Source organism: Microcaecilia unicolor, chromosome 2 (assembly GCF_901765095.1).
Source record: "Microcaecilia unicolor chromosome 2, aMicUni1.1, whole genome shotgun sequence".
NCBI classification, from domain to species: domain Eukaryota; kingdom Metazoa; phylum Chordata; class Amphibia; order Gymnophiona; family Siphonopidae; genus Microcaecilia; species Microcaecilia unicolor.
This window is the reverse complement of record NC_044032.1, coordinates 132,472,553-132,494,163: the sequence shown is the minus strand read 5'-3', so window position 1 is coordinate 132,494,163 and position 21,611 is coordinate 132,472,553. Positions and strand designations below refer to the sequence as shown.

At 44.0% G+C, this 21,611-nt stretch overlaps 1 protein-coding gene across 1 annotated transcript in view; it reads right to left on the bottom strand.

The window, feature by feature from the left end:
* Nucleotides 1-21,611, bottom strand: part of RASGRF2 (Ras protein specific guanine nucleotide releasing factor 2) — an 839,627-nt gene that overhangs the window by 416,632 nt on the left and 401,384 nt on the right. The window contains exon 12 of the mRNA XM_030193334.1: nucleotides 2,558-2,694. Within this exon, the coding sequence (XP_030049194.1) occupies nucleotides 2,558-2,694 (137 nt within the window). The remainder of the gene's footprint in view (nucleotides 1-2,557; nucleotides 2,695-21,611) is intronic.

Below are 21,611 nucleotides of genomic sequence, written 5' to 3'. Positions count from 1 at the left end.
CAGGGCACAGAGGAGGGTTGCTGGACATGGGGGGAGGGGGGAGGCCAAGGGAAAGAGGAGGATCGCTGGATATGGGGGGGGGGGGGATCGGTGGACAGGGTGAGGCCAGGGGAGAGAGGAGGGCTGCAATACTCGCCCGTTTTTACGGGCTTAACGGCTAGTATGGGGAATATAGTGGGGAGGGGCAAGGTGGATTGGTATTCGTATTTACAGGTTCATAAATATATAACCCAAGTCCAAAGGGATAATTGCTCTAGGGGAGTATACAAATTGCTGGAGCAATTCTTTTTACCATCGGAGAAAGCGCAAATCACAGTCTCGATGCTGTGTAGAGCTATAAGTGTGATGAATCCACATAGGAATTATGGAGATACTAGTAAAAAAGCCCCGTGTCTGATGCAAATGAAACGGGGGCTAGCAAGGTTTTCTTCTGTGTGCATGTGGGAGTGTGTGTGTCCCTGCCCTCTCTCCCTTCCCCTGTGCTGTGTGTCCCCTCTGCTCTCTGTCCCCTCCCCCCTCGGAGTCGAGTCCTTCAGTGTTAAGTTTCCTGCTGTGCTATGTTACAGAGATAGTGAGGGCTTCTGCCCTCTCTCCCCTCCCCCCTCTGAGTCCTTCACTGTTACAGAGAGAGCGATTTGATTTCGTGCTTTGCTGTGTTTTCCTTCACTGTTTGTGTTACAGAGAGAGCGAGGGCGGGGCAGACACTCATGGAGAAACCGGATATTTCTCCCCCTTCACACTTCCAGCTGGAGGCTTCATTTAGAACGTTGGTGGTGCCTTTTATATATAGAGATAGGGCGGAGGTGGACGGAAGAGTTGGGGGTGGAAATTCGGGAGGGACATAATACAAAATTTGAGAGAGATACACACGCATATATATAGCGCAAGGCAAAGAGAAATTCAATTTCGAATTATTACTAGAGCATACTTTTCCCCCAAACAGGCATATTATGCCGGATGCCTGGAGGAGTCTAAATGCTATAAATGTGACGATATGGATGTGTCACTGCTCCACATGCTTTGGACATGCCCATATATAAAAGATTTCTGGAATAAGATACTGAGATACTGTGGGAACATATTAAGTAAAGAGCTTCGCTTAACGTCCAAAGATATACTATTGGGAATGGCGGGGAGCAGAAGGTCACTTAGAAGGGCAGAATACTCGCTCATATATAAAGCTACAATCATAGGGAAGCAGTGCATCCTGCAACATTGGACACAAGAGGTTGCACCTTCCTTTTGGAATTGGAGGAATGCATTTCATGGGTTGTTGGTGGTCGAAGCGCGAGATGCCCGTTGTACAATTAATTGAAAGAAAAAATTTGCGGCAATATGGGAACCTTATATCCAATCGCTGTCGAGACGAGCTCGTAGCTTGATTCTGAATTCCATGTCTATGTAAACTATAAGGGAGGAGAAGGGAGAGACTAAGGGAGGGGAGGGAAGGGAGGGGATGGGAGGGAATATAAGGGGAGGAGGAATAATGGGAGATGGGGATAACATAGGCACATGGGTAAATGTTGAAGAATTGCAATTATCGTAGGTATATATAGGGAATTTATGTGAACAATAAAGAGAATTGACCATAAGATATAGGGGGGGTAGGGAGGGTAAGAAGAGGGTATGGTGGGGGGTGATGTAAATGTTGCACATGGTAGTGGAGGGTTATAAGAGTCAAAGCTATCTACTGCCTTTATTGTGATGTACTGCATTTTGGGGGAGGGGGGAAGGGTATATATGTTGGGTTGTGTATTATGAGCATGTGGAAGTTATACTATATTAATAAAAAAGATTTCACATAAGATTGCATCTTAAAGATTACTTAAGTAAAGATCAGAGTAAACTACATGACTTACTGAATCCCATTGCCAGGCAACTAATCTGTGCAAATTGGAAACATTTCACCTGTCTTTTGGAATACAGCTACATCTGCACCATTCAAATTCACAAATGTGGTACCATTTCTCAACTGGTGTGTCATGGGGCCAGCTGGCACAAACAACAGCAACTGAGACACAAAAGTGGCAGGCAGCAGGAAACTCAGTCCAGTGCAGGAGACACCTATAAGACACTGATGCCACGCTTCTTCCTGGGCTGTCCAGGCACCAAGCCATGCTTATCAGCCTTTCACTTCTGGTGTGGACAGACACTGGAAGTGAAAGGCTGTTAAGTGTAGCTTACTGCCTGCTCAGCCCAGGAAGGAGCATGGTGTTGGAGTTCTTATAGCTGCATCTCCTTGCCAGCTTAAGTTTCTTGATGTTGTCTCCCAGACAGGATTGATGTTATGCCCCCTGCACTGGAAACAGCATGCGCCGGAACAACTTCCATGCTCCTGAGCGAGCCCTGTGGTAGGGCCAATTTCTTGCACAGAAAACAGGCAGTAGCTCTACCGCCAGGTAGTAAAAGGGCCCCTAATTTTCTAATGTATTTTAGTAAATAGGCCCTAAGTTACAAGGCAGTGGTGAATTTTGAAAAAGTAAGAACCTTAGTGGTAGGCTGGAAAGATGAGAATAGCATGCAGAGAAAGACATAGCAAAGAAATGACTAGGTTTACCTGACTTATATCACTTGTCCAAGCAGCTTTCTCCTGTCGGGAAGGGGCCAGTAGGACTACAGTGAAGGAAGGTGCATCAGCCGGTTCTGCCACTATCTTGAAATCTAGATGTCCAAACACCTGTCCTGACCCTTTTGCTTAAAACAAAAGATGACACAGGATGTCAAAGGAATGTATAATCCTTCAAGGATACAACTGTGTCCTAGCAGGCACATTGGTGTCAATGAGCATTGAACAAACTCGGATTACACATTTAGCTCTGGATAACTATTGCAGACTACATGAAATGCAAGATACAAGATGCGTTACTTTAATGCACTGCATAAATCATAAGGGAACAATGGTAGAAATGTGGAATACGGATAGTAAGCTAGTTGCTAAAGAATAGAAAATTTAAATCTTTTGAGTCTGACCTTCCTAAAGGCTGCTATTTTCAATAATTACATTTAAGGCATCTCATTACTTCTGGTATGATAGAGCCCAGTTAATATTCTGTAGATTGGGTGAATAGAGAAGTGGGTCTTATGTTATCTAAGTTATCTGGTATACACCCAATTTTATAAGCTGCTCAAATTGCAAATAAATGCCTATGGGAAACATAGGAGAGTGGAAAATGAGCTGCACGATAAACTAGACCCCAAAACAATGGGGAAAGGTTCTGGGCTTCTCAGCTAAAAATCTGAATGTCATCAATCCGGACTCAATCATAATATTTTGCTACTCACACTAGACTTCAATCAAGGTGTCAAAAATCCAGTGCATTTCTGCTGTGAACTGTTGGGCTTGTAAATTTAGCTGTGGTACTCTTTCGCATATATTGTATGATTGTACTTATGTGCAAACCTATTGGCAGGCAGCATGGTGCCATATTTGTTTGATACTGCCTGATCAAGATCAGCTGTCATACAAAGGAGATATGTCTTACCTGATAATTTTCTTTCCTTTAGTCAACGACACTGTTCTGCACAATTGGGTGTTATCCCTTCCTATCAGCAGGTGGAGGTAAATAAAACTCAATTCTACTAGTGACATCACCGGTGTAAGTGGAGTGCTCCCTGGCACTCGCTACTCTGCATATACCAGGATATAGCAATATCAAGGGAATAGCAAGCTACCCATCTGAAAAATAATGTATTTTTTAATCTTAAAAGCAAGAGAGCACACCCAGGACCTTGGGCTGAGATCCTCCAAGGGTGGGACTGCAGAACAATGTCACTGACTAAAAAAAGAAAATGATTAGGTAAGATATAATATTTCCTTCCTTCACATTAGCTCCAAAGCAGATCTATTGGGCAGGGGAAGACAAGGCCCCCTGAATGATGGCCCTGCCAAAGTCCGAGCAGAACCTGGCCAGCACATCCAATCTGTAGGGCTTAGCAAAGGAATGAGGCAACGACCAAGTTGCTGCCCTGCAAATCTACTCAGGGGTCACCTCCTGGGCCTCTACCCAGGAAGCAGCTTGAGCCCTTGCAAAGTGGACCTTCAGTCCCTGAGGCACCAAACGATTCTTGCAGATGAAGGCACACTTAATAGCCACCTGAATCCACTTCACAATGGAGGCCTTAGAGGCTGCATGGACCTTGCGTGGGCCATGGAAAGTACAAAGAGATGGTAAGAGATGGAAAGAAACTCATCTCCTTCAGGTAACAGAGGATCATCCTCTGGACATGCAATTTGTGGAGCCTCCTGTCCACAGAAGACGAACTCTCCATCACAAAGGAGGGCAAACAGACCTCCTGATTCACATGGAATGGAGACACCTCTGAAAAGAGAAGACGGTATGCAAGGACACAGAGATGATAGCTACCAGGAACACTGTCCTGAGAGTAAGGTCCTTGATGGAGGCCGAGTGGAGAGGCTCAAAAGGAGCCCCTAGAAGGGCCCAGAGAACCTATTTGAGGTCTCAAGAAGGTAAGGAAGGATGAAGCAGGAAACGCAGATATGCCACCCCCTTCAGGAATCAAGCTCCTCTCTTTTTTTTTAATTATTTATTTATGCATTTTAAATATTCACAAGTATTAACCTTGTTACAAGAAATATTAGGCATGTATGAAACATATAATTTCAAATATAACTTAAAAAGAAGAAAAACATTATTAATTCACCATGTCTACCTTAGACCACAATAAGATAGGGAGAAGGGGAGGGGTCTAAACTGATTCAGGGAATCTAATCAAAATATAATTTTAAAGGAAAGGCATAGCCTAGCACCCACCATTTCTAATTAAATTATACTGGATTCATGACTTAATCTTTTTCAAATTTATAAATTCTCTTAGTTGAGTTGGCACAAAAAACACATATTTTATACCTAAGTATTTTACAATACACTTGCATGGATAGGCAAGTAAAAATGTTGCCTCCAAAGATCTAGTTTCCACTCTCGTTTCCAGAAACTGTTTCCTTCTCTCCTGAGTAATTTTAGTCACATCCGGAAAGATCCAAAGTTTCTGACCACAAAACTCTAGTTGAATATTCTTGAAATATAATTTTAATACTGTGTCAAAGTCTTGCTCAAATACAAATGAGATTAAAAGAGTAGCTCTAACCGTTACTTTGGACAGTGAGTCCTCCAAAATCATTGCGATATCCTTCAACTCCTCAGCTTTCTCCGAATTTGAAGGGGTCTCAAGCTTGATTCTTCTTAGTGGGTAAATAATAAATCTTGTTTATCGGCGAAATATTTTGAGAGGAAAATTTAAGATTTTCCACAAGGAATTTTTTAAACATATCATATGGTGAGACTCCTATTGGTTTGGGGAAATTGAGAATTCGCATATTCAATCTTCTATTGTAGTTCTCAATTTGTTCAATCCTTTGGCACATATTTATATTATCTTTTATCACTGCAGAAACATTTTCTTTAAGTTTTTCAGTTTCTTCCTGAGAGCTCTTTTGTTGAGCCTTTAAATCTTGTTTCATTTTTTCCATAGACTTAGAAAGCTGATCAACAGTAATTGCAAGATTTTTAGTCTCTTGTGTAGAGTTAATTATAAGTTTTTGCATTTTCTCCATTGCCAACCACAACGTATCAAGAGTTACCACTCTAGGCGGGTCTCCCCGCGTTGAATTACCTTCCACTGCCACCTCCAGTTCCAAAGGGGGACCCTCTCCGCTGGCCACAACTTCACCGACTTTCGGGTTGTGTAGTTCAGCTCTCCCCTCTCGAATCGCGGCAGGGCAGAGTGGAGTTCCAGTACCTGGAGGAGACAAAGAGATCTCACCCTCCAGCGAAGCCTGAATCCCTGCGCCAGCGTCAAGCGGAGATTCTCCTCCAGTTTGTGTTGGTGGGCGCCGAGTTGCAAAGTCGTCAAGCGTTTTTTGCATCGGAGAGGATGTGCGAGCCTGGAGGGGTAAGGCTCTCACTGCCCCCTTTCTTTTGGTATGGGGCATCATTATCAGAGAGAAACACGATAAAGCAATTCACACACTCCAGCAACTTCGCTCACTCAGCGTATCAGCGCCATCTTGACTCCTCCCCTATCGACCCAAGCAAGCTCCTCTCTATGCATTGCCAAAAACTGGACAGAGAAGCTACCTGGACCCTCAGAGCAGTGGCGTTCCTAGGGGGGCTGACACCCGGGGCAGATCGCCGATGCATCCCCCCCCCCTGCGAAACCTGTTTCAGGGCAGAGGGAGCATGGAACGAACGACGGACAGGCGTGCGAGCGGCACCCCCCCCCCCCAGCAGTGTGCACCCAGGACACACCGCCCCCACCCCCTAGGAATGCCACTGCCTCAGAGCCAGTACCTGATCCAGGCCCTGCTGCAGAAATCCTATAATATCAGGAATCTGAGCCCTCCAGGGAGAGAGGAACTGTTCCCCACAACAGGGCTCAAAAACATGCCAAACCCTGACAGAAGCCAGGATAGTAGCAGATTTCCTGGAGTGGAGCAGCATAGAGACCACCACGGGGGAGAAAATGCACTTCCACAAATGCCTCCTCTCAATGGCCAGACCACATGCCAGAAGGGATTTGGGTCTTCCATTTCTACCGATCCCTGCCGGAGCACTCCTCAACCCCTGGGCAGCAAGAGAGGCTCCCCCATCAGAAGACACTAGAGATCTGCATACTGGAGCCTGCAATGCCAATCCAGAGTCACCAGCAGAACAATCCTGCAAACCTGCACAACAGACGGAAGATGTATAGGGGCTCCTCCAACAGCCAAGGTTGAGCCAGGGCATCAATGCACTGAGAGGCCATCTCTCTTTTTAGACTGAAGAAGTGCTCCACCTTTACATTGATTCTGGATGCCATCAGATCGAATTGCAGAGGGCCCCAGTGGTCCAAAATAAGCTGATAGGCCTGTTGCCTCAGCGCCCATTCTCCCAGATCCAGGTGAAAGTGGCTAAGTCTGACTGCCCATTGTCCTTGCCCACAATATGGACCAGTGAAAGGGCCTACAGATGGCTCTCTGCCCACTGATAGAGACTTGCTGCCTCCAGGGCCACTGCCTGACTCCTGGTATTACCCTGCCTGTTGATGTAAGCAAACAGCCGTGGCGATGTCTGACATCACTCTGACCACTCTCTCTTCCTTCGAGGAGCTGTCAAAACTCCTGCAGGGCTAACCAGACAACCCGGGTCTCCAAATGACTGATAAACCAGATCACCTCTTGGCTTCAGCAGGTTCCATGGGTCACCTGTTCTAGGCAATGAGTTTCCCAACTAAGGAGATTCACATCCATGGTGACCACCACTCACTGAGGGGGATCCAGCAGAACCCCCTTTGCCTTGAACTGTCCCACCAGGCCAGACTGAGATTCGCTGTGGGCATGAGAGGCAGAGATCGATGGAAGTCCTGTAAGGCCAGAGTCCACCATGACAACAGGGCTCGCTGCAAAGTGTGCATATGAGCTCTCGCCCAGGGCACCACCCGACCGCACAACCTACCACCTGCTGAAGATAGAGAAAAATACTGGATTGTTCCAGGGAGCACCCCAGCTTATACCGGTGACATCACTGGTAGAATTCAGTTTTCTCTGCCTCCACCTGCTGTGCAGAATAGTGCAGCTGACGTGAAGGAAATTGTCGTATGGACAGAAGTTCTAAAGTCAGAGCTGCCAAGGCAGAAACAAGGTTATTTAATATTCTGATTGTACTGGTTTTAAAATGAATTCGGATAAGTATAGAAGAAAAGAATAATATGGCTTTGGAATTTAATATGTAGTACTACTTTGTCTTATGTTATGAGAAAGCTGCCGCTGAAAAGAAGGGACACCAAAGGAAATGCATGAGGATGTGGACAGCATTGGAGATATTTTCTAACCAATTGAGTAGTTTGTGGCTTCTATACCTCTTTAAAAATGAGAAGTCATCAAAGTGGGCAACAAGTAGGATGTGTTATTTTACTATGTACTTTTCAAATTAGTATGTCTGATTTTCAAAATCTTTGATGGCTCCTCTCCACAATATCTACTTAACCTATTTTCTTTCCCCAAGGGTAACTGAACCTCTCACATAGATGACTCTCTTTTAGGGGCCCTTTTACAAAGCAGTGGTAAGCCCAATGTGGGCTTAACACATGCTAATCTGGAACTAGCGTTGGAAGCAAAAATACATAGTAAAAATTTTTTTAGATACATTAAAAGCAGGAAACCGGCCAAAGAGTCGGTTGGGCCGCTGGACGAAAATGGTGTTAAAGGGGCGATCAAGGAGGACAAAGCCGTAGCGGAGAAATTAAATGAATTCTTTGCTTCGGTCTTCACCGAGGAGGATTTGGGGGGGACACCGGTGCCGGAAAGAATATTTGAAGCAGGGGAGTCGGAGAAACTAAACAAATTCTCTGTAACCTTGGAGGATGTAATGGGTCAGTTCAGCAAGCTGAAGAGTAGTAAATCACCGGGACCTGATGGTATTCATCCCAGAGTATTAATAGAACTAAAAAATGAACTTGCGGAGCTACTGTTAGAAATATGCAATCTGTCCCTAAAATCGAGTGTAGTACCGGAAGACTGGAGGGTAGCCAATGTTACTCCGATTTTTAAGAAGGGTTCCAGAGGAGATCCGGGAAATTATAGACCGGTGAGTCTGACGTCGGTGCCGGGCAAGATGGTGGAGGCTATTATTAAGAATAAAATTGCAGAGCATATACAAAAACATGGACTGATGAGACAAAGTCAGCACGGATTTAGTGAAGGGAAGTCTTGCCTCACCAATCTAATGCATTTTTTTGAGGGGGTAAGCAAACATGTGGACAATGGGGAGCCGGTTGATATTGTATATCTGGATTTTCAGAAGGCGTTTGACAAAGTGCCGCACGAAAGACTCCTGAAGAAATTGCAGAGTCATGGAATCGGAGGTAGGGTATTATTATGGATTAAGAACTGGTTGAAAGATAGGAAGCAGAGAGTAGGATTGCGTGGCCAGTATTCTCAGTGGAGGAGGGTAGTTAGTGGGGTCCCGCAGGGGTCTGTGCTGGGTCCGTTGCTTTTTAATGTATTTATAAATGACCTAGAGATGGGAATAACTAGTGAGGTAATTAAATTCGCCGATGACACAAAATTATTCAGGGTCGTCAAGTCGCAGGAGGAATGTGAACGATTACAGGAGGACCTTGCGAGACTGGGAGAATGGGCGTGCAAGTGGCAGATGAAGTTCAATGTTGACAAGTGCAAAGTGATGCATGTGGGTAAGAGGAACCCGAATTATAGCTACGTCTTGCAAGGTTCCGCGTTAGGAGTTACGGATCAAGAAAGGGATCTGGGTGTCGTCGTCGATGATACGCTGAAACCTTCTGCTCAGTGTGCTGCTGCGGCTAGGAAAGCGAATAGAATGTTGGGTGTTATTAGGAAGGGTATGGAGTCCAGGTGTGCGGATGTTATAATGCCGTTGTATCGCTCCATGGTGCGACCGCACCTGGAGTATTGTGTTCAGTACTGGTCTCCGTATCTCAAAAAGATATAGTAGAATTGGAAAAGGTACAGCGAAGGGCGACGAAAATGATAGTGGGGATGGGACGACTTTCCTATGAAGAGAGGCTGAGAAGGCTAGGGCTTTTCAGCTTGGAGAAGAGACGGCTGAGGGGAGATATGATAGAAGTGTATAAAATAATGAGTGGAATGGATCGGGTGGATGTGAAGCGACTGTTCACGCTATCCAAAAATACTAGGACTAGAGGGCATGAGTTGAAGCTACAGTGTGGTAAATTTAAAACGAATCGGAGAAAATTTTTCTTCACCCAACGTGTAATTAGACTCTGGAATTCGTTGCCGGAGAACGTGGTACGGGCGGTTAGCTTGACGGAGTTTAAAAAGGGGTTAGATAGATTCCTAAAGGACAAGTCCATAGACCGCTATTAAATGGACTTGGAAAAATTCCGCATTTTTAGGTATAACTTGTCTGGAATGTTTTTACGTTTGGGGAGCGTGCCAGGTGCCCTTGACCTGGATTGGCCACTGTCGGTGACAGGATGCTGGGCTAGATGGACCTTTGGTCTTTCCCAGTATGGCACTACTTATGTACTTATGTACTTAACTACCACCAGCCCAACGGGGGCACTGGCGGTAGCTCCAGTCCTGGTGCATGCCATTTGCCACACTAGGGGAAATAGCTATTTTCTAGCGCGGCGCTAATCCGGCAGTGATCGGCACTAGCTGGTTAAAAAGTTAGCGCAGGAGCCCTTAGCGCTACCTCAATGGGTGGCATTAAGTGCTACCCCCCCCCCCCCCGAATGGCCACATGGTAAGTGAAATCTTACCATGTGACAATGGCATTTTTACCTGCTGCAGTAAAAATGGCCACAGCACGCAGCAGAGATTTGAAAATTTTCCATTCTATTTGTTTTGGATAAATTTGAAGTATCAAAAATAGAGGAACAAAAATCACTGTGGCTCTAAAAAATCAAAATAAAACAATATTGAAGAGTCCAGTACTATTGCAAAAACATATATTACTGTTTTTTCTTAAAACGAAGAAAAGACCGCAAAACACCCAAACGCTTACTTAGATTTTAGCATCACTGGGGTTGTGGTATTCATCATTGGTCTAAAAACCTCATAATGTTTTTCTTCTTATTATTATTATTCAAATTTGTTTTTATTTATAATTATTTATCACTCATTATTCTAAAAAATGTTTTCTTCTTTATTTTCTTCTTAGCTTTATACAAAAAACATTCCCTTTTTTTCTTTTTTCAACAATGACTGTGTGTACAACTTATTTCATAATAAAAAATGCTGTTCAATGACTGGTTACAATTTAAATTGATTGCATGACTTAAAAAACCATGGTTTCTCTTGATAAATATCTTTATTTGTAAAAATTGACACAAAAAGACATTATCAGGCTTATTTTCGAAAGAGAAGGGCGCCCATCTTTTGACACAAATCAGGAGATGGATGTCCTTCTCTCAGGGTCGCCCAAATTGGCATAATCAAAAGCCGATTTTGGGCGTCCCCAACTGCTTACCGTCGCGGACACGACCAAAGTTCCGGGGGGGGGGTGTGTTGGAGGCGTAGCGAAGGCAGGACTGGGGCGTGCCTAACAGATGGGCATCCTCGAGCGATAATGGAAAAAAGAAGGGCATCCCTGACGAGCACTTGGCCTACTTTACTTGGTCCATTTTTTCTTACGACCAAGCCTCAAAAAGGTGCCTGAACTGACCAGATGACCACTGGAGGGAACAGGGAATGACCTCCCCTGACTCCCCCAGTGGTGACTAACCCCCTCCCACCCTGAAAAAAAACTTTAAAAACTTTTTTTGCCAGCCTCAAATATCATACTCAGGTCCATCGCAGCAGTATGCTGGTCCCTGGTGGGTGGGAGGTGTGTGTGTGTCAGCAGAGGCATAGCGAAGGCGTGGATGTCCTTCTTTCAAACATTTTGGACATCCTGGACTGCCCCCCCACAGGGATGGCTAAATTTCAAGGGAGTGGAGCGGAGGAGTGGCCTAGTGGTTAGAGCACTGGTCTTGCAATCCAGAGGTGGCCGGCTCAAATCCCACTGCTGCTACTTGTGATCCAAAATCCAAATAAATAAATAAATAAATAAAGGGGGTGTCAGAGGCATAGCAAAGGCATGGACACCCTTCTCACAGAAACATCCACATTTTGGACATCCTCAACTGCCCGTCGCAGGGACGGAGGCATAGCAAAGGCGCCTATCAATTGGACGTCCTTCACCTATATTCGAAAAAAAAAAAAAAAAAAAAGACATCCCTGAAGGGCACTTGGATGTTTTCACCTGGACTTGTGTTATTTTAAGGTTGTAGACAGCAAATTTATTTAAGGTTGTAGATGACTATTATACATGCAGCTTGTCTGCGTGTATAAAGCCGTCTCTGGCATGCGCAGAGCAGCCACACATAACGCTTGGCTGCTCTGCACTGGCTTCCCCTCCTTAGGAAGGAAATCATGTGCAAATGAGTTAACAGCGAGCAGCTCATTTGCATGCGATTTCCTTCATGCATGCTTGTTCCTTTCCAAATTGCTAAGAGATCGGTAAGGGAAGGGCTTTTTCCGTTCAGTTAGTGATCAGTTAGTCCACTGCAGTGCCCCCTAGGGTGCCCAGTTGGTGTCTTGGCATGTCAGGGGGACCAGTGCACCACGAATGCTGGCTCCTCCCATGACCAAATGAGTTGGATTTGGTTGTTTTTGAGATGGGCTTCCTCGGTTTCCATTATCGCCGAAAACCGGGGATGACCATCTCTAAGGTCGACTTAAATGTTGAGATTTAGGCGTCCCTGACTGTATTATCGAAACGAAAGATGGCCACCCATCTTGTTTCGATAATACGGGTTTCCCTGCCCCTTCGTGAGCCGTCCTGCGAGGGCGCCCTCAGGAAACCTTGGGCGCCCCATTCGATGATGCCCCTCTATGTGTTCAGCTAGAGATTTAATTCCTACAAGAACAAGATTGATATAGTCCTTTTCCTGATGTTCCACATAGTGACCACAATCGTTGATAAATGATAAACGATATGAGCACGCTGATACATATAATGAAGCAATTGACAATCATCTGGATATCCCTAAGTGCATAATGAATCAATTTAAGGTTTGAAAAATGCTGCTTAATGATTGGTTATAATTTAAGTTGACCACATGATTTAAAAGAGCAGGGCTCTTTTTGACAACTATCTCCCGACATGTTGCTGAACGAACAGTGAACAGGATGAAATATAAGTTAAAACATCTATGTAAATGTGAGGTGAACAGGCAGTTCATTATCGATGCACAGCCCCTGAGGAAGCCGTTGGAGTGAAACGGGTCTGGCCACCGTCGGGTGTTAGCTAACTGCTCAACTTTTTTTATTATGAAACAAGTTATACACACAGTCATTGTTGAAAAAGAAAAAAAGGGAATGTTTTCTGTATAAAACTAAGAAGAAAATAAAGAAGACGAAAACATTTTTTAGAATAATGAGTGACAAATAATTATAAGTAAAAACAAATGTGAATAATAAGAAGAAAAACATTATGAGGTTTTTAGACCAATGATGAATACCATAACCCCAGTGAAAGACACTAAAATCTAATTAAGTGTTTGGGTGTTTTGAGGTCTTTTCCTCGTTGTATGAAAAAAACAGTAATATATGTCTTTGGAATAGTACTGCAAAAATTTGAAGACATATTTATTTAAATATTTTCATTGTTACATTATTGTTTGCAGAATATTTTCTGTGGTTTGTTATTCACTTTGAACCTAATCAGGTGTTGGTGTAATACAAATATCACAGTACATTACACTAATTCAAGCTATTTTAGCACAGGTCTCACTTTATGTAATGAGTCTTAATTACTAATAACTAATTTTAACATTAAAATAACCTGTCTTAATGGTAGCCCGTGTTGATCATGTCTCAGAAATGTAATGTGTGCCTGTACTCCATGCTTCTTGTAGGTGGAAGATCTTTGATTAAACTAAATAAAAATGTGCAAGATGTGAATTACAAATGGTCATGATATAACAATCCGAGTTTCATACAACTGTAATTCATCTGGTTTAGATTGTGACAAAAGAATGCACAGATTACTTTACTGGATTGGATAACAAAGCAACAGAGCAAGAAGAAATGATGAAAGAGAAACAGCAGCAAAGAATTACAACTGTCTCAGCTGTAATGCTTGTCTCTAAAATTAGACCACTGGATAACATATCATTAGACCCCCTACAGATTTTCACATTTCCTTCTTTTGGGACACAAAAACCTCTCTTTTTTCCATCCCAATGAAATATTTGATTTTCAATCAATATTTGCTTCAATAACAGAACAGACTCAGAACAATCTATTTTTGTGCAAAAAAGTAAATCATGAATCTATGTCATTTGATTGTTCTCTCTAATATAAATTGTTTATAATCTATAATTAAAACAATATTCTGGCTATATTCTGAAAAGTTGATTACTAGAAGACATTTTTATATTGGTTAATAAGATGTATCTCTAGCAAGTGAAATATTTGCATAATGATGAAAGACATGAGGGTTGCAATCAAGAAGCAAAGCTACTGGGGATCAGTGCTCAAGAAAAAGATCTGGGTGTCGTTGTAGATAATACACTGAAATCTTTTGCTCAGTATGCAGCAGCCAAAAAAGAAAACAGGATGCTACGAATTATTAGGAAAGGGATTGTGAATAAGATCGAAAATACTATAATGCCTTTGTGTCGTTCCATGGTGCGTCCACACCTTGAGTACTGCGTTCAGTTCTGTTCACCATATCTCAAAAAAGGTATAGCTGAATTAGAAAAGGTTCAAAGAAGAGAGACCAAAATGATAAAGGGGATGTAACTCCTCTCGTATGAGGAAAGGGCTATAGAGGTTAGGGCTCTTCAGCTTGGATTAGGGGAGATATGATTGAGGTCTACAAAATCCTGAGTGGTGTAGAACCAGCAGAAGTAAATAGATTTTTTACTCGTTCCAAACATACAAACACTACGGGACACTCAAGGAAATTATATGGAAACTAGTAAAAAAAAGGCCCGTTTCTGAAACAAATGAAACGGGCGCTAGCAAGGAATTCCTTGGAGTGTGTATGTTTGGCTGAGTATGTGTGAGATTGACTGTGTGTTTGTTGTTTTCTTTTTTGTGTGTGTTTGTTTCTTGTGTGGAAGGTTGGTTTTTCCTTTTTTTGTGTGTGTGTGTAGGGGGTGTAGCTCCTGTAAGCACTTGTGAACCTGCCTGCCAAGTCGTTAATATGCCTGTGTTCTGGTGAGCTGTGTTTGCAAATTTGAACTGCATGTGTATTTGTCAGCATTCCTTGTTCTGTGGAAGGCTGCGTTTTGATGTGTTTTGGGAGTGGGGAGGATGTTCCTTTAAGCACTTGGGTACCTGCCTGTGCAATCGTTAATGTGTGTTGTGGATAGCTGTGTTTGCTTGTGGTTGGAGGGAGTGTGTCTTTTGAAGCTCCTGTAAGCACTTGGGAACCTCCCTGCTTGCTGTTTTTTATCTCCGTTTGTATTTGTCTGGTTTTCTGGTTGTGTGGAAGTGTGCGTTTAGGTTTTGTGTGGGTTGGGGGGAGGCGAGGGGGTGCAGACGTCGAGTCAGTGGTTAGTTTTGTGTGGGTGGTCGTTTCTTAGGGTGGCTGCACATACCAGGAGCAGGAGCATGGGCATCCAAATAGTTTTGTCCTTCCAGCGACGTTCTTCGTTTCTCTGTGCTGCACAGAAAGTGACTCGTTGTGCTGCTGAGTCTCCTTGGAAGGAAAAAAAAAAACGTCAGTGTTCTTGGTTTTGAGTGTATGGGAATGACGGCTGTGTTGGGGAGTGGAAACAGAGATAAACCAATGGGCTTCCTTGCTCATGTGTAGTAATCGTCGTGCACCATGGCCGGAGTCGGAGAGGAGAGGGAGGGCGGTGGAACGGTGAGGGAGCGGCTGCGGGAGGGTGGTTGAGGGGGACTGTGGGCGGGGGGACGAGTTCCTGCGCTGATTTTGTTTGCTTTTGAGTGTATGGGAATGACGGCTGCATTGGGAAGTGGAAACAGAGATTACCCAATGACAATCCGATTTGTTGAGTGTCATTTCTCCGCCCTCAACGTCATCACGTTGTGACGTGGGGGCGGGGCAGACACTCATGCGATCTTGCAACTACAAATTTAGAACGTTGGAGGTGCCTTTTATATATAGAGATACTTTTAAAACAAATAGGAGGAAATACTTTTTCACTCAACTAATAGTTAAGCTCTGGAACTCTTTGCCTTATCTGGGTTTAAAAAAGGTTTGGACAAATTCCTGGAGGAAAAGTCTATAGTCTGTTATTGAGACAAACATGGGAAGCAACTGCTTGCCCTGGGATTTGTAGTATAGAGTGTTGCCACGATTTGGGTTTCTGCCAGATACTTGTGACCTGGCTTGGCCATTGTTTGGAAAACAGGATACTGGGCTAGATGAACCATTGGTCTGACCCAGTATGGCTACTCTTATGTTCAGAAGAACATGGAAATTTATATTTATGCATATATTTGGTAAATTGGGCAAATACCTTAATAGGCAGTGATGGGAAAATTAGGTTCTTACCTTGGTAATTTTCTTTCCTTTAGTCATAGCAGATGAAGCCATTATGTATGGGTTGTGTCCATCAACCAGCAGGGGGAGACAGAGAGCACTCAACTTTTCACAGTGCCTCATGGCCAGCCAGCTCCACTGCCTCTTCAGTATTTGAAGCTTCCAAAGCAGTATGGCAAACCGCAATGGGAATAACATGAACTTTCCTCACAGCGAACGATGGCCCCTTAACAAGGGCATGAACTCAAAAAAGGAGGGAATGAACTCATCATCCTGGAGGGAATAAACTCGTCTTCCACTTTGTATAAACGGAGGGAATACTTGCATCCTCCTGGAGGGAATAAACTCATCCTTCCAAAACATGAACTGGAGGGAATGAACTCATCCTCCTATAACTGTAACAAGAATCCTGAAGACTGTTTTCCAACTCCCCAAGGAAGGAATATAACTTCAGGAAACAAGAACAGCACCTGAAATCAGAATCACTGCAATACAGACAATCATACAGGGAGGGCTCATGGCTTCATCTGCTATGACTAAAGGAAAGAAAATTACCAAGGTAAGAACCTAATTTTCCCTTCCTTGTCATCAAGCAGATGAAGCCATTACGTATGGGATGTAACAAAGCTATCCCTAAATAGGGTGGGAACAAGCCACACCACGCGCTAGCACCTGTGCTCCAAAACGCGCATCCCTCCTGGCAGGCACATCCAGCCTGTAATGTCGGGCGAAAGAGAGCTTAGAAGCCCATGTTGCAGCACTGCAAATCTCATGAAGAGATAGTGCTCCAGTTTCCGCCCAGGAAGAGGAAATCGCTCTTGTGGAATGTGCCTTAAAGGCTTCAGGCAGAGCCCGGCCAGACAGCAGATATGCTGAAAAGATAGCTTCTTTGAGCCAATGGGCAATAGTGGCTTTAGACGCTAAGATCCTCTGCAAGGACCTGCAAACAGCACAAAAAGATGATCAGAGGTCCTGAAAGCATTTGTAATTCGCAGATACTGCAACAGAGTCCTGCGCACATCCAAAAGGTGCAACTGCCCAAATGAATCTGGAAACTCCTCCTCAACAAAGGAGGAAAGAAAAACAGGCTGGTTTAGGTGAAACGCTGAAACCACCTTAGGCATGAAGGAAGGCACGGTCCGAACCGTGACCCCTGACTCTGAGAATTGCAGAAAAGGGTCTCTACAGGACAGCACCTGGAGCTCTGACATCCGTCTCGCCACTAAAAAGACGGCCTTCAGTGTCAAATCTTTCTCTGAAGCACGCCGAAGCGGTTCAAAGGGAACCCCCTGAAGGGCCTTCAATACTAACCCCAGGTTCCAAACTGGACAAGGTGCCCGCACGGGAGGACGGAGCCGAAGTACCCCTCTAAGAAACCGTGCCACATCTGGATGAGCAGCTAAGGACACACCTTCAACCTTGCCACGCAGGGAGGCCAATTCTGCCACTTGCACCCACAGGGAATTATAGGCCAAGCCTTTGTGTACACCATCCTGCAAAAAGTCCAGAATCGGCGAGACAGGAGCCCGCAATGGAGAAAGCGCTCTTGAAACACACCAGACTTCAAACTGGCGCCAAATCCTGGCATAAGCCATGGAAGTGGAGCGCTTACGGGCCTGCAGGAGAGTGGAAATTACCTTATTTGAGTAGCCTTTATCTCTCAATTGCGCCCTCTCAATCGCCATGCCATAAGACCAAAGTGGCAGGCGTCCTCCATGGCCACCGGCCCCTGTGACAACAGGTGTGGAACCAGAGGTAACAGAAAGGGAGCCTCCAACAGCATCTGTCGGAGGTCCACATACTAAGGCCTCCTGGGCCAATCCGGGGCGATGAGCACCACTTCTCCTGGATGCAGGCGAATCCGCAGGAGCACTCGCCCTATCAAGGGCCACGGAGGGAAGACATACAGCAAGCCCAGGGGCCAGGGTTAAGCCAAGGCATCCAACCCGGCAGAGCGAGGATCCATCCGTCTGCTGAAGAAGCACGGGACTTTGGCATTGGAACTGGTCGCCATAAGATCCATCACTGACATCAGGATTTAGACTTTTTTCACATCAGTAGTATAGTTTCCCTGTCATCAAGCAGATGAAGCCATTACGTATGGGTTGTGTCCATCAACCAGCAGGGGGAGATAGAAAGCACTCAACTTTTCACAGTGCCTCATGGCCAGCTAGCTCCACTGCCTCTTCAGTATTCTCTATCTCCCCAAGCAGGGTGGCTGCAGCTTCTTCGAGCTCCATCAAAAATCTGTAAGCTCTTTGAGCAGGGACTGTCTTTCTTCTATGTTTGTGCAGCGCTGCGTACTCCTTGTAGCACTATAGAAATGCTAAATAGTAGTAGTAGAGCTCGAAGAAGCTGCAGCCACCCTGCTTGGGGAGATAGAGAATACAGAAGAGGCAGTGGAGCTAGCTGGCCATGAGGCACTGTGAAAAGTTGAGTGCTCTTTATCTCCCCCTGCTGGTTGATGGACACAACCTATACGTAATGGCTTCATCTGCTTGATGACAAGGAAACTATACTACTGATGTGAAAAAAGTCTAAATCCTGATGTCAGTGTGAGGTCAAATCAAGATGAATCAAACTTTTGGGACAATCAAAGGACCACTGAAATAAAGGGAGTCCCCCTCCCCCCTTGCCACTGGAGACAGTTGATGCTAGCCTGTCAGTGTTCAAAAATTTGATTCCTGAAAATAAGGTATACAAGGGAAGGAGGGGAGCGATATCAACATAACATTAGACTTAGCATTTCAATGGTTATCAGCAGATTTGCTTAAGTGTCAAAAAGGGTCCTTTTTTTTTCAAGCATGTCTCCCAATAAAAGTACTTCATTGATAATTCTGGAACAATTGGTTTTCATGTGAGCAAAACTTCAATAACTCTGCCCTAGGGTGGCACAATATGAAGCTAAAAAATGCTGTCAGGGACAGGATGCTGGAATTGATAATCTACTGGTCTGACTCAGCTTGGCACATCTTATGTTCTTTAACTGTTACGGTGACTGGCTGTATGTATAAAGAAGTTTCAGAATAATAAAAAAAATACCTTCATATGTGCCCATAATTTCATAAGAGGGTGATGTCACAGAGCAAGAATGAATGAAATAATACAACAGGCAACAAAAAGGTGAAATCTGTAGGACATATCCAAATCTTATATGTAGCCACTGTGGTAAGAAATGGCCTTAGCACGCCCTTACACAGGTCTTTCCCACATGCTTAGGCCATTTTATCTACAGCCATAATAAACGGATATTTTCCATTTTTTTTTTCAATATATGGCCATGCACTAAAGTTAGCATTAACATTGCCTCGGCGTTAATACTGCTAGATTTCTCAGCAGCATTTGACAATGTGGATCACGATATTATGCTAGCACAACTGGCAGAAACAAGTATCAGTGGAACAGTACTTGCCTGGTTCAGATTCTATCAATCAGACAGGCAACAGTCCATAGTGTTCGGCAGCACCTCATCACCACCATGGACACTGATCTATGGGGTACCACAAGGCTCGGCACTGTCGCCTATTCCGTTCAATATCTACCTCAAACACTAGCCGAGCTGATTCGGTCAATGGACACTCTGTTCTACATCTATGCCGATGACGTGCAGCTACTCATACTCATTGAACCTGACTTACCCACAGCCCTGAATAAACTGACTACTACCTAACATCAATTCAAGAATGGACTAAAATCAAAAAGCTTTGCCTGAACCCAAGTAAAACTGAGCTTCTATGGGGACATACCTGCCATCAAAATCTCTTTTGGGAAATATGAACTCCTCCTCAAATCACAAGTCAGAAACCTTGGAATACAGCTCGATTCAACACTTACTCTGATCTCCCAAATCCAAGCAACCTTCAAGAGCAGCTTCTATCACTTGCGACAACTACGCTGCCCATCTCCTCACATTGAGAAGGCAAGCCTTGTCTCAGTTGTGCATGCCATGATAACATCAAGACTGGATTATTGTAATGCACTCTACACTGGTCTGACTACATAGGGTTTGAACAAGCTCCAATTGATTCATAATGCTAATAGAAAGTTGTAAGCATTTTTGCATAAACTTCACTAGCTACCAGTACAATATAGAGCCAAATTTAAAACTCTATGACCTTCAAAGCCATTAAAGGAAATGGTCCAGAGTATTTGAAGAACAGGATCTCCCTCTATACACCTTCAAGGTCACTAACGCCCTCCCAAGGAGTTTTCTTAACCACACCCTCTCCAAAGGACATCACACAATGTGATACTCGCAAGCAAGTCTTCTCTGGAGTAGCCCCCATGCTGTGGAATGCACTCCATGAAAGGCTTCGCTTAACACAAGACTATCACTACTTCAGGAAGCAGGTGAAAGCTCGGCTCTTCAACCAGGCCTTTAACGGAAGAAGTAAAAGACACCGGCTGAACATATTATAGCAGAACATGTTTATCCACTCCTACCCTAGCCAAGATAATGCTCAAGAACCTTTCTGACCTCATTTGCAACTCTCTTTAACTAATCCCTTATTTTCTTACTCCTGTTGATCTGTCTTATCTATCTATATGTTCCATCTTTGCTTACACCCTATGCTGTCTATTAAAATATTACTTTTATTGTGTGTTGTATTGGCATTATAATGTAGAATATTATGCCATACTTTGTATTGTTTGAATATTTTTACTGCTGTAATTGTCTATTGATTGCTTGACTTATTCTTGCTGTACACTGCCTTGAGTGAATACTGTCAAAAAGGCGGTAAATAAATCCTCATAAATAATAAATAAATTAACATGCAGCCATTTACAAAAATTATCGTGGGAGCACTTACCGCCATCTATTTGGTAGGTGATAATGGCTCATACATTAACCATGCACTAACCAGTTAGTTCATGGTAATGTAGATGTGCTAGGGCAAGGCCCCTATTATTGCAGGATAGTAAAAGGGTCTCTAAGGGACTATCATATATTCCTCTCCTTTTCTCCTGCAGTCATTATTAAGATTTGATTCTTTGCCATAGTCTTCTTACTTGCTTGACTTTCTATGGCTTTTTTTTTTCCGTTCTGATTTTATGGGAAAAAAACCTAGGGGTTCTTTTACCAAGCTGCCTGAAAAAGGGCCCTGCTGTTGTGGCAGGGGCCATTTTTCCCACAGCAGGTAAAATGCCCCCAAAACAAAATGGCTATGCAGAAAGAAAACACTTATTGCATGGCCATGCAGCAGGAAGCCTTTACAGCCACCCAATGAGGTGGTGGTAAGGGCCCCTACGGTAAACAGACAGCACACGGTGATGCTTGATTACTGCCGGGTTACTGACGCGTTAATCAATTCCTGTGGGAGTTTTCCCCCAGAAATGGTGCATGTTCGTCCCGGAACTACCACCGGCAGCAGCTCCGGAATAGCGAGAGGTAAGCCCGAGTTGGGCTTACCACCACTCTGTAAAAGGGCCCCCTAGTAAATAAATTCAAGATCTGAATAGCTTTTTTCACCCATCTGCCTAGGGTACCCCACACCAAAAAAAAATAAAGATTGCAGTACATTTTTCTAAAATATCCAGAAATACAGTATTACCAGAATTTTCTGCCCAGTTTAAAATCAATTTACTGCTGTTGTAAACCTCCCCTACTCT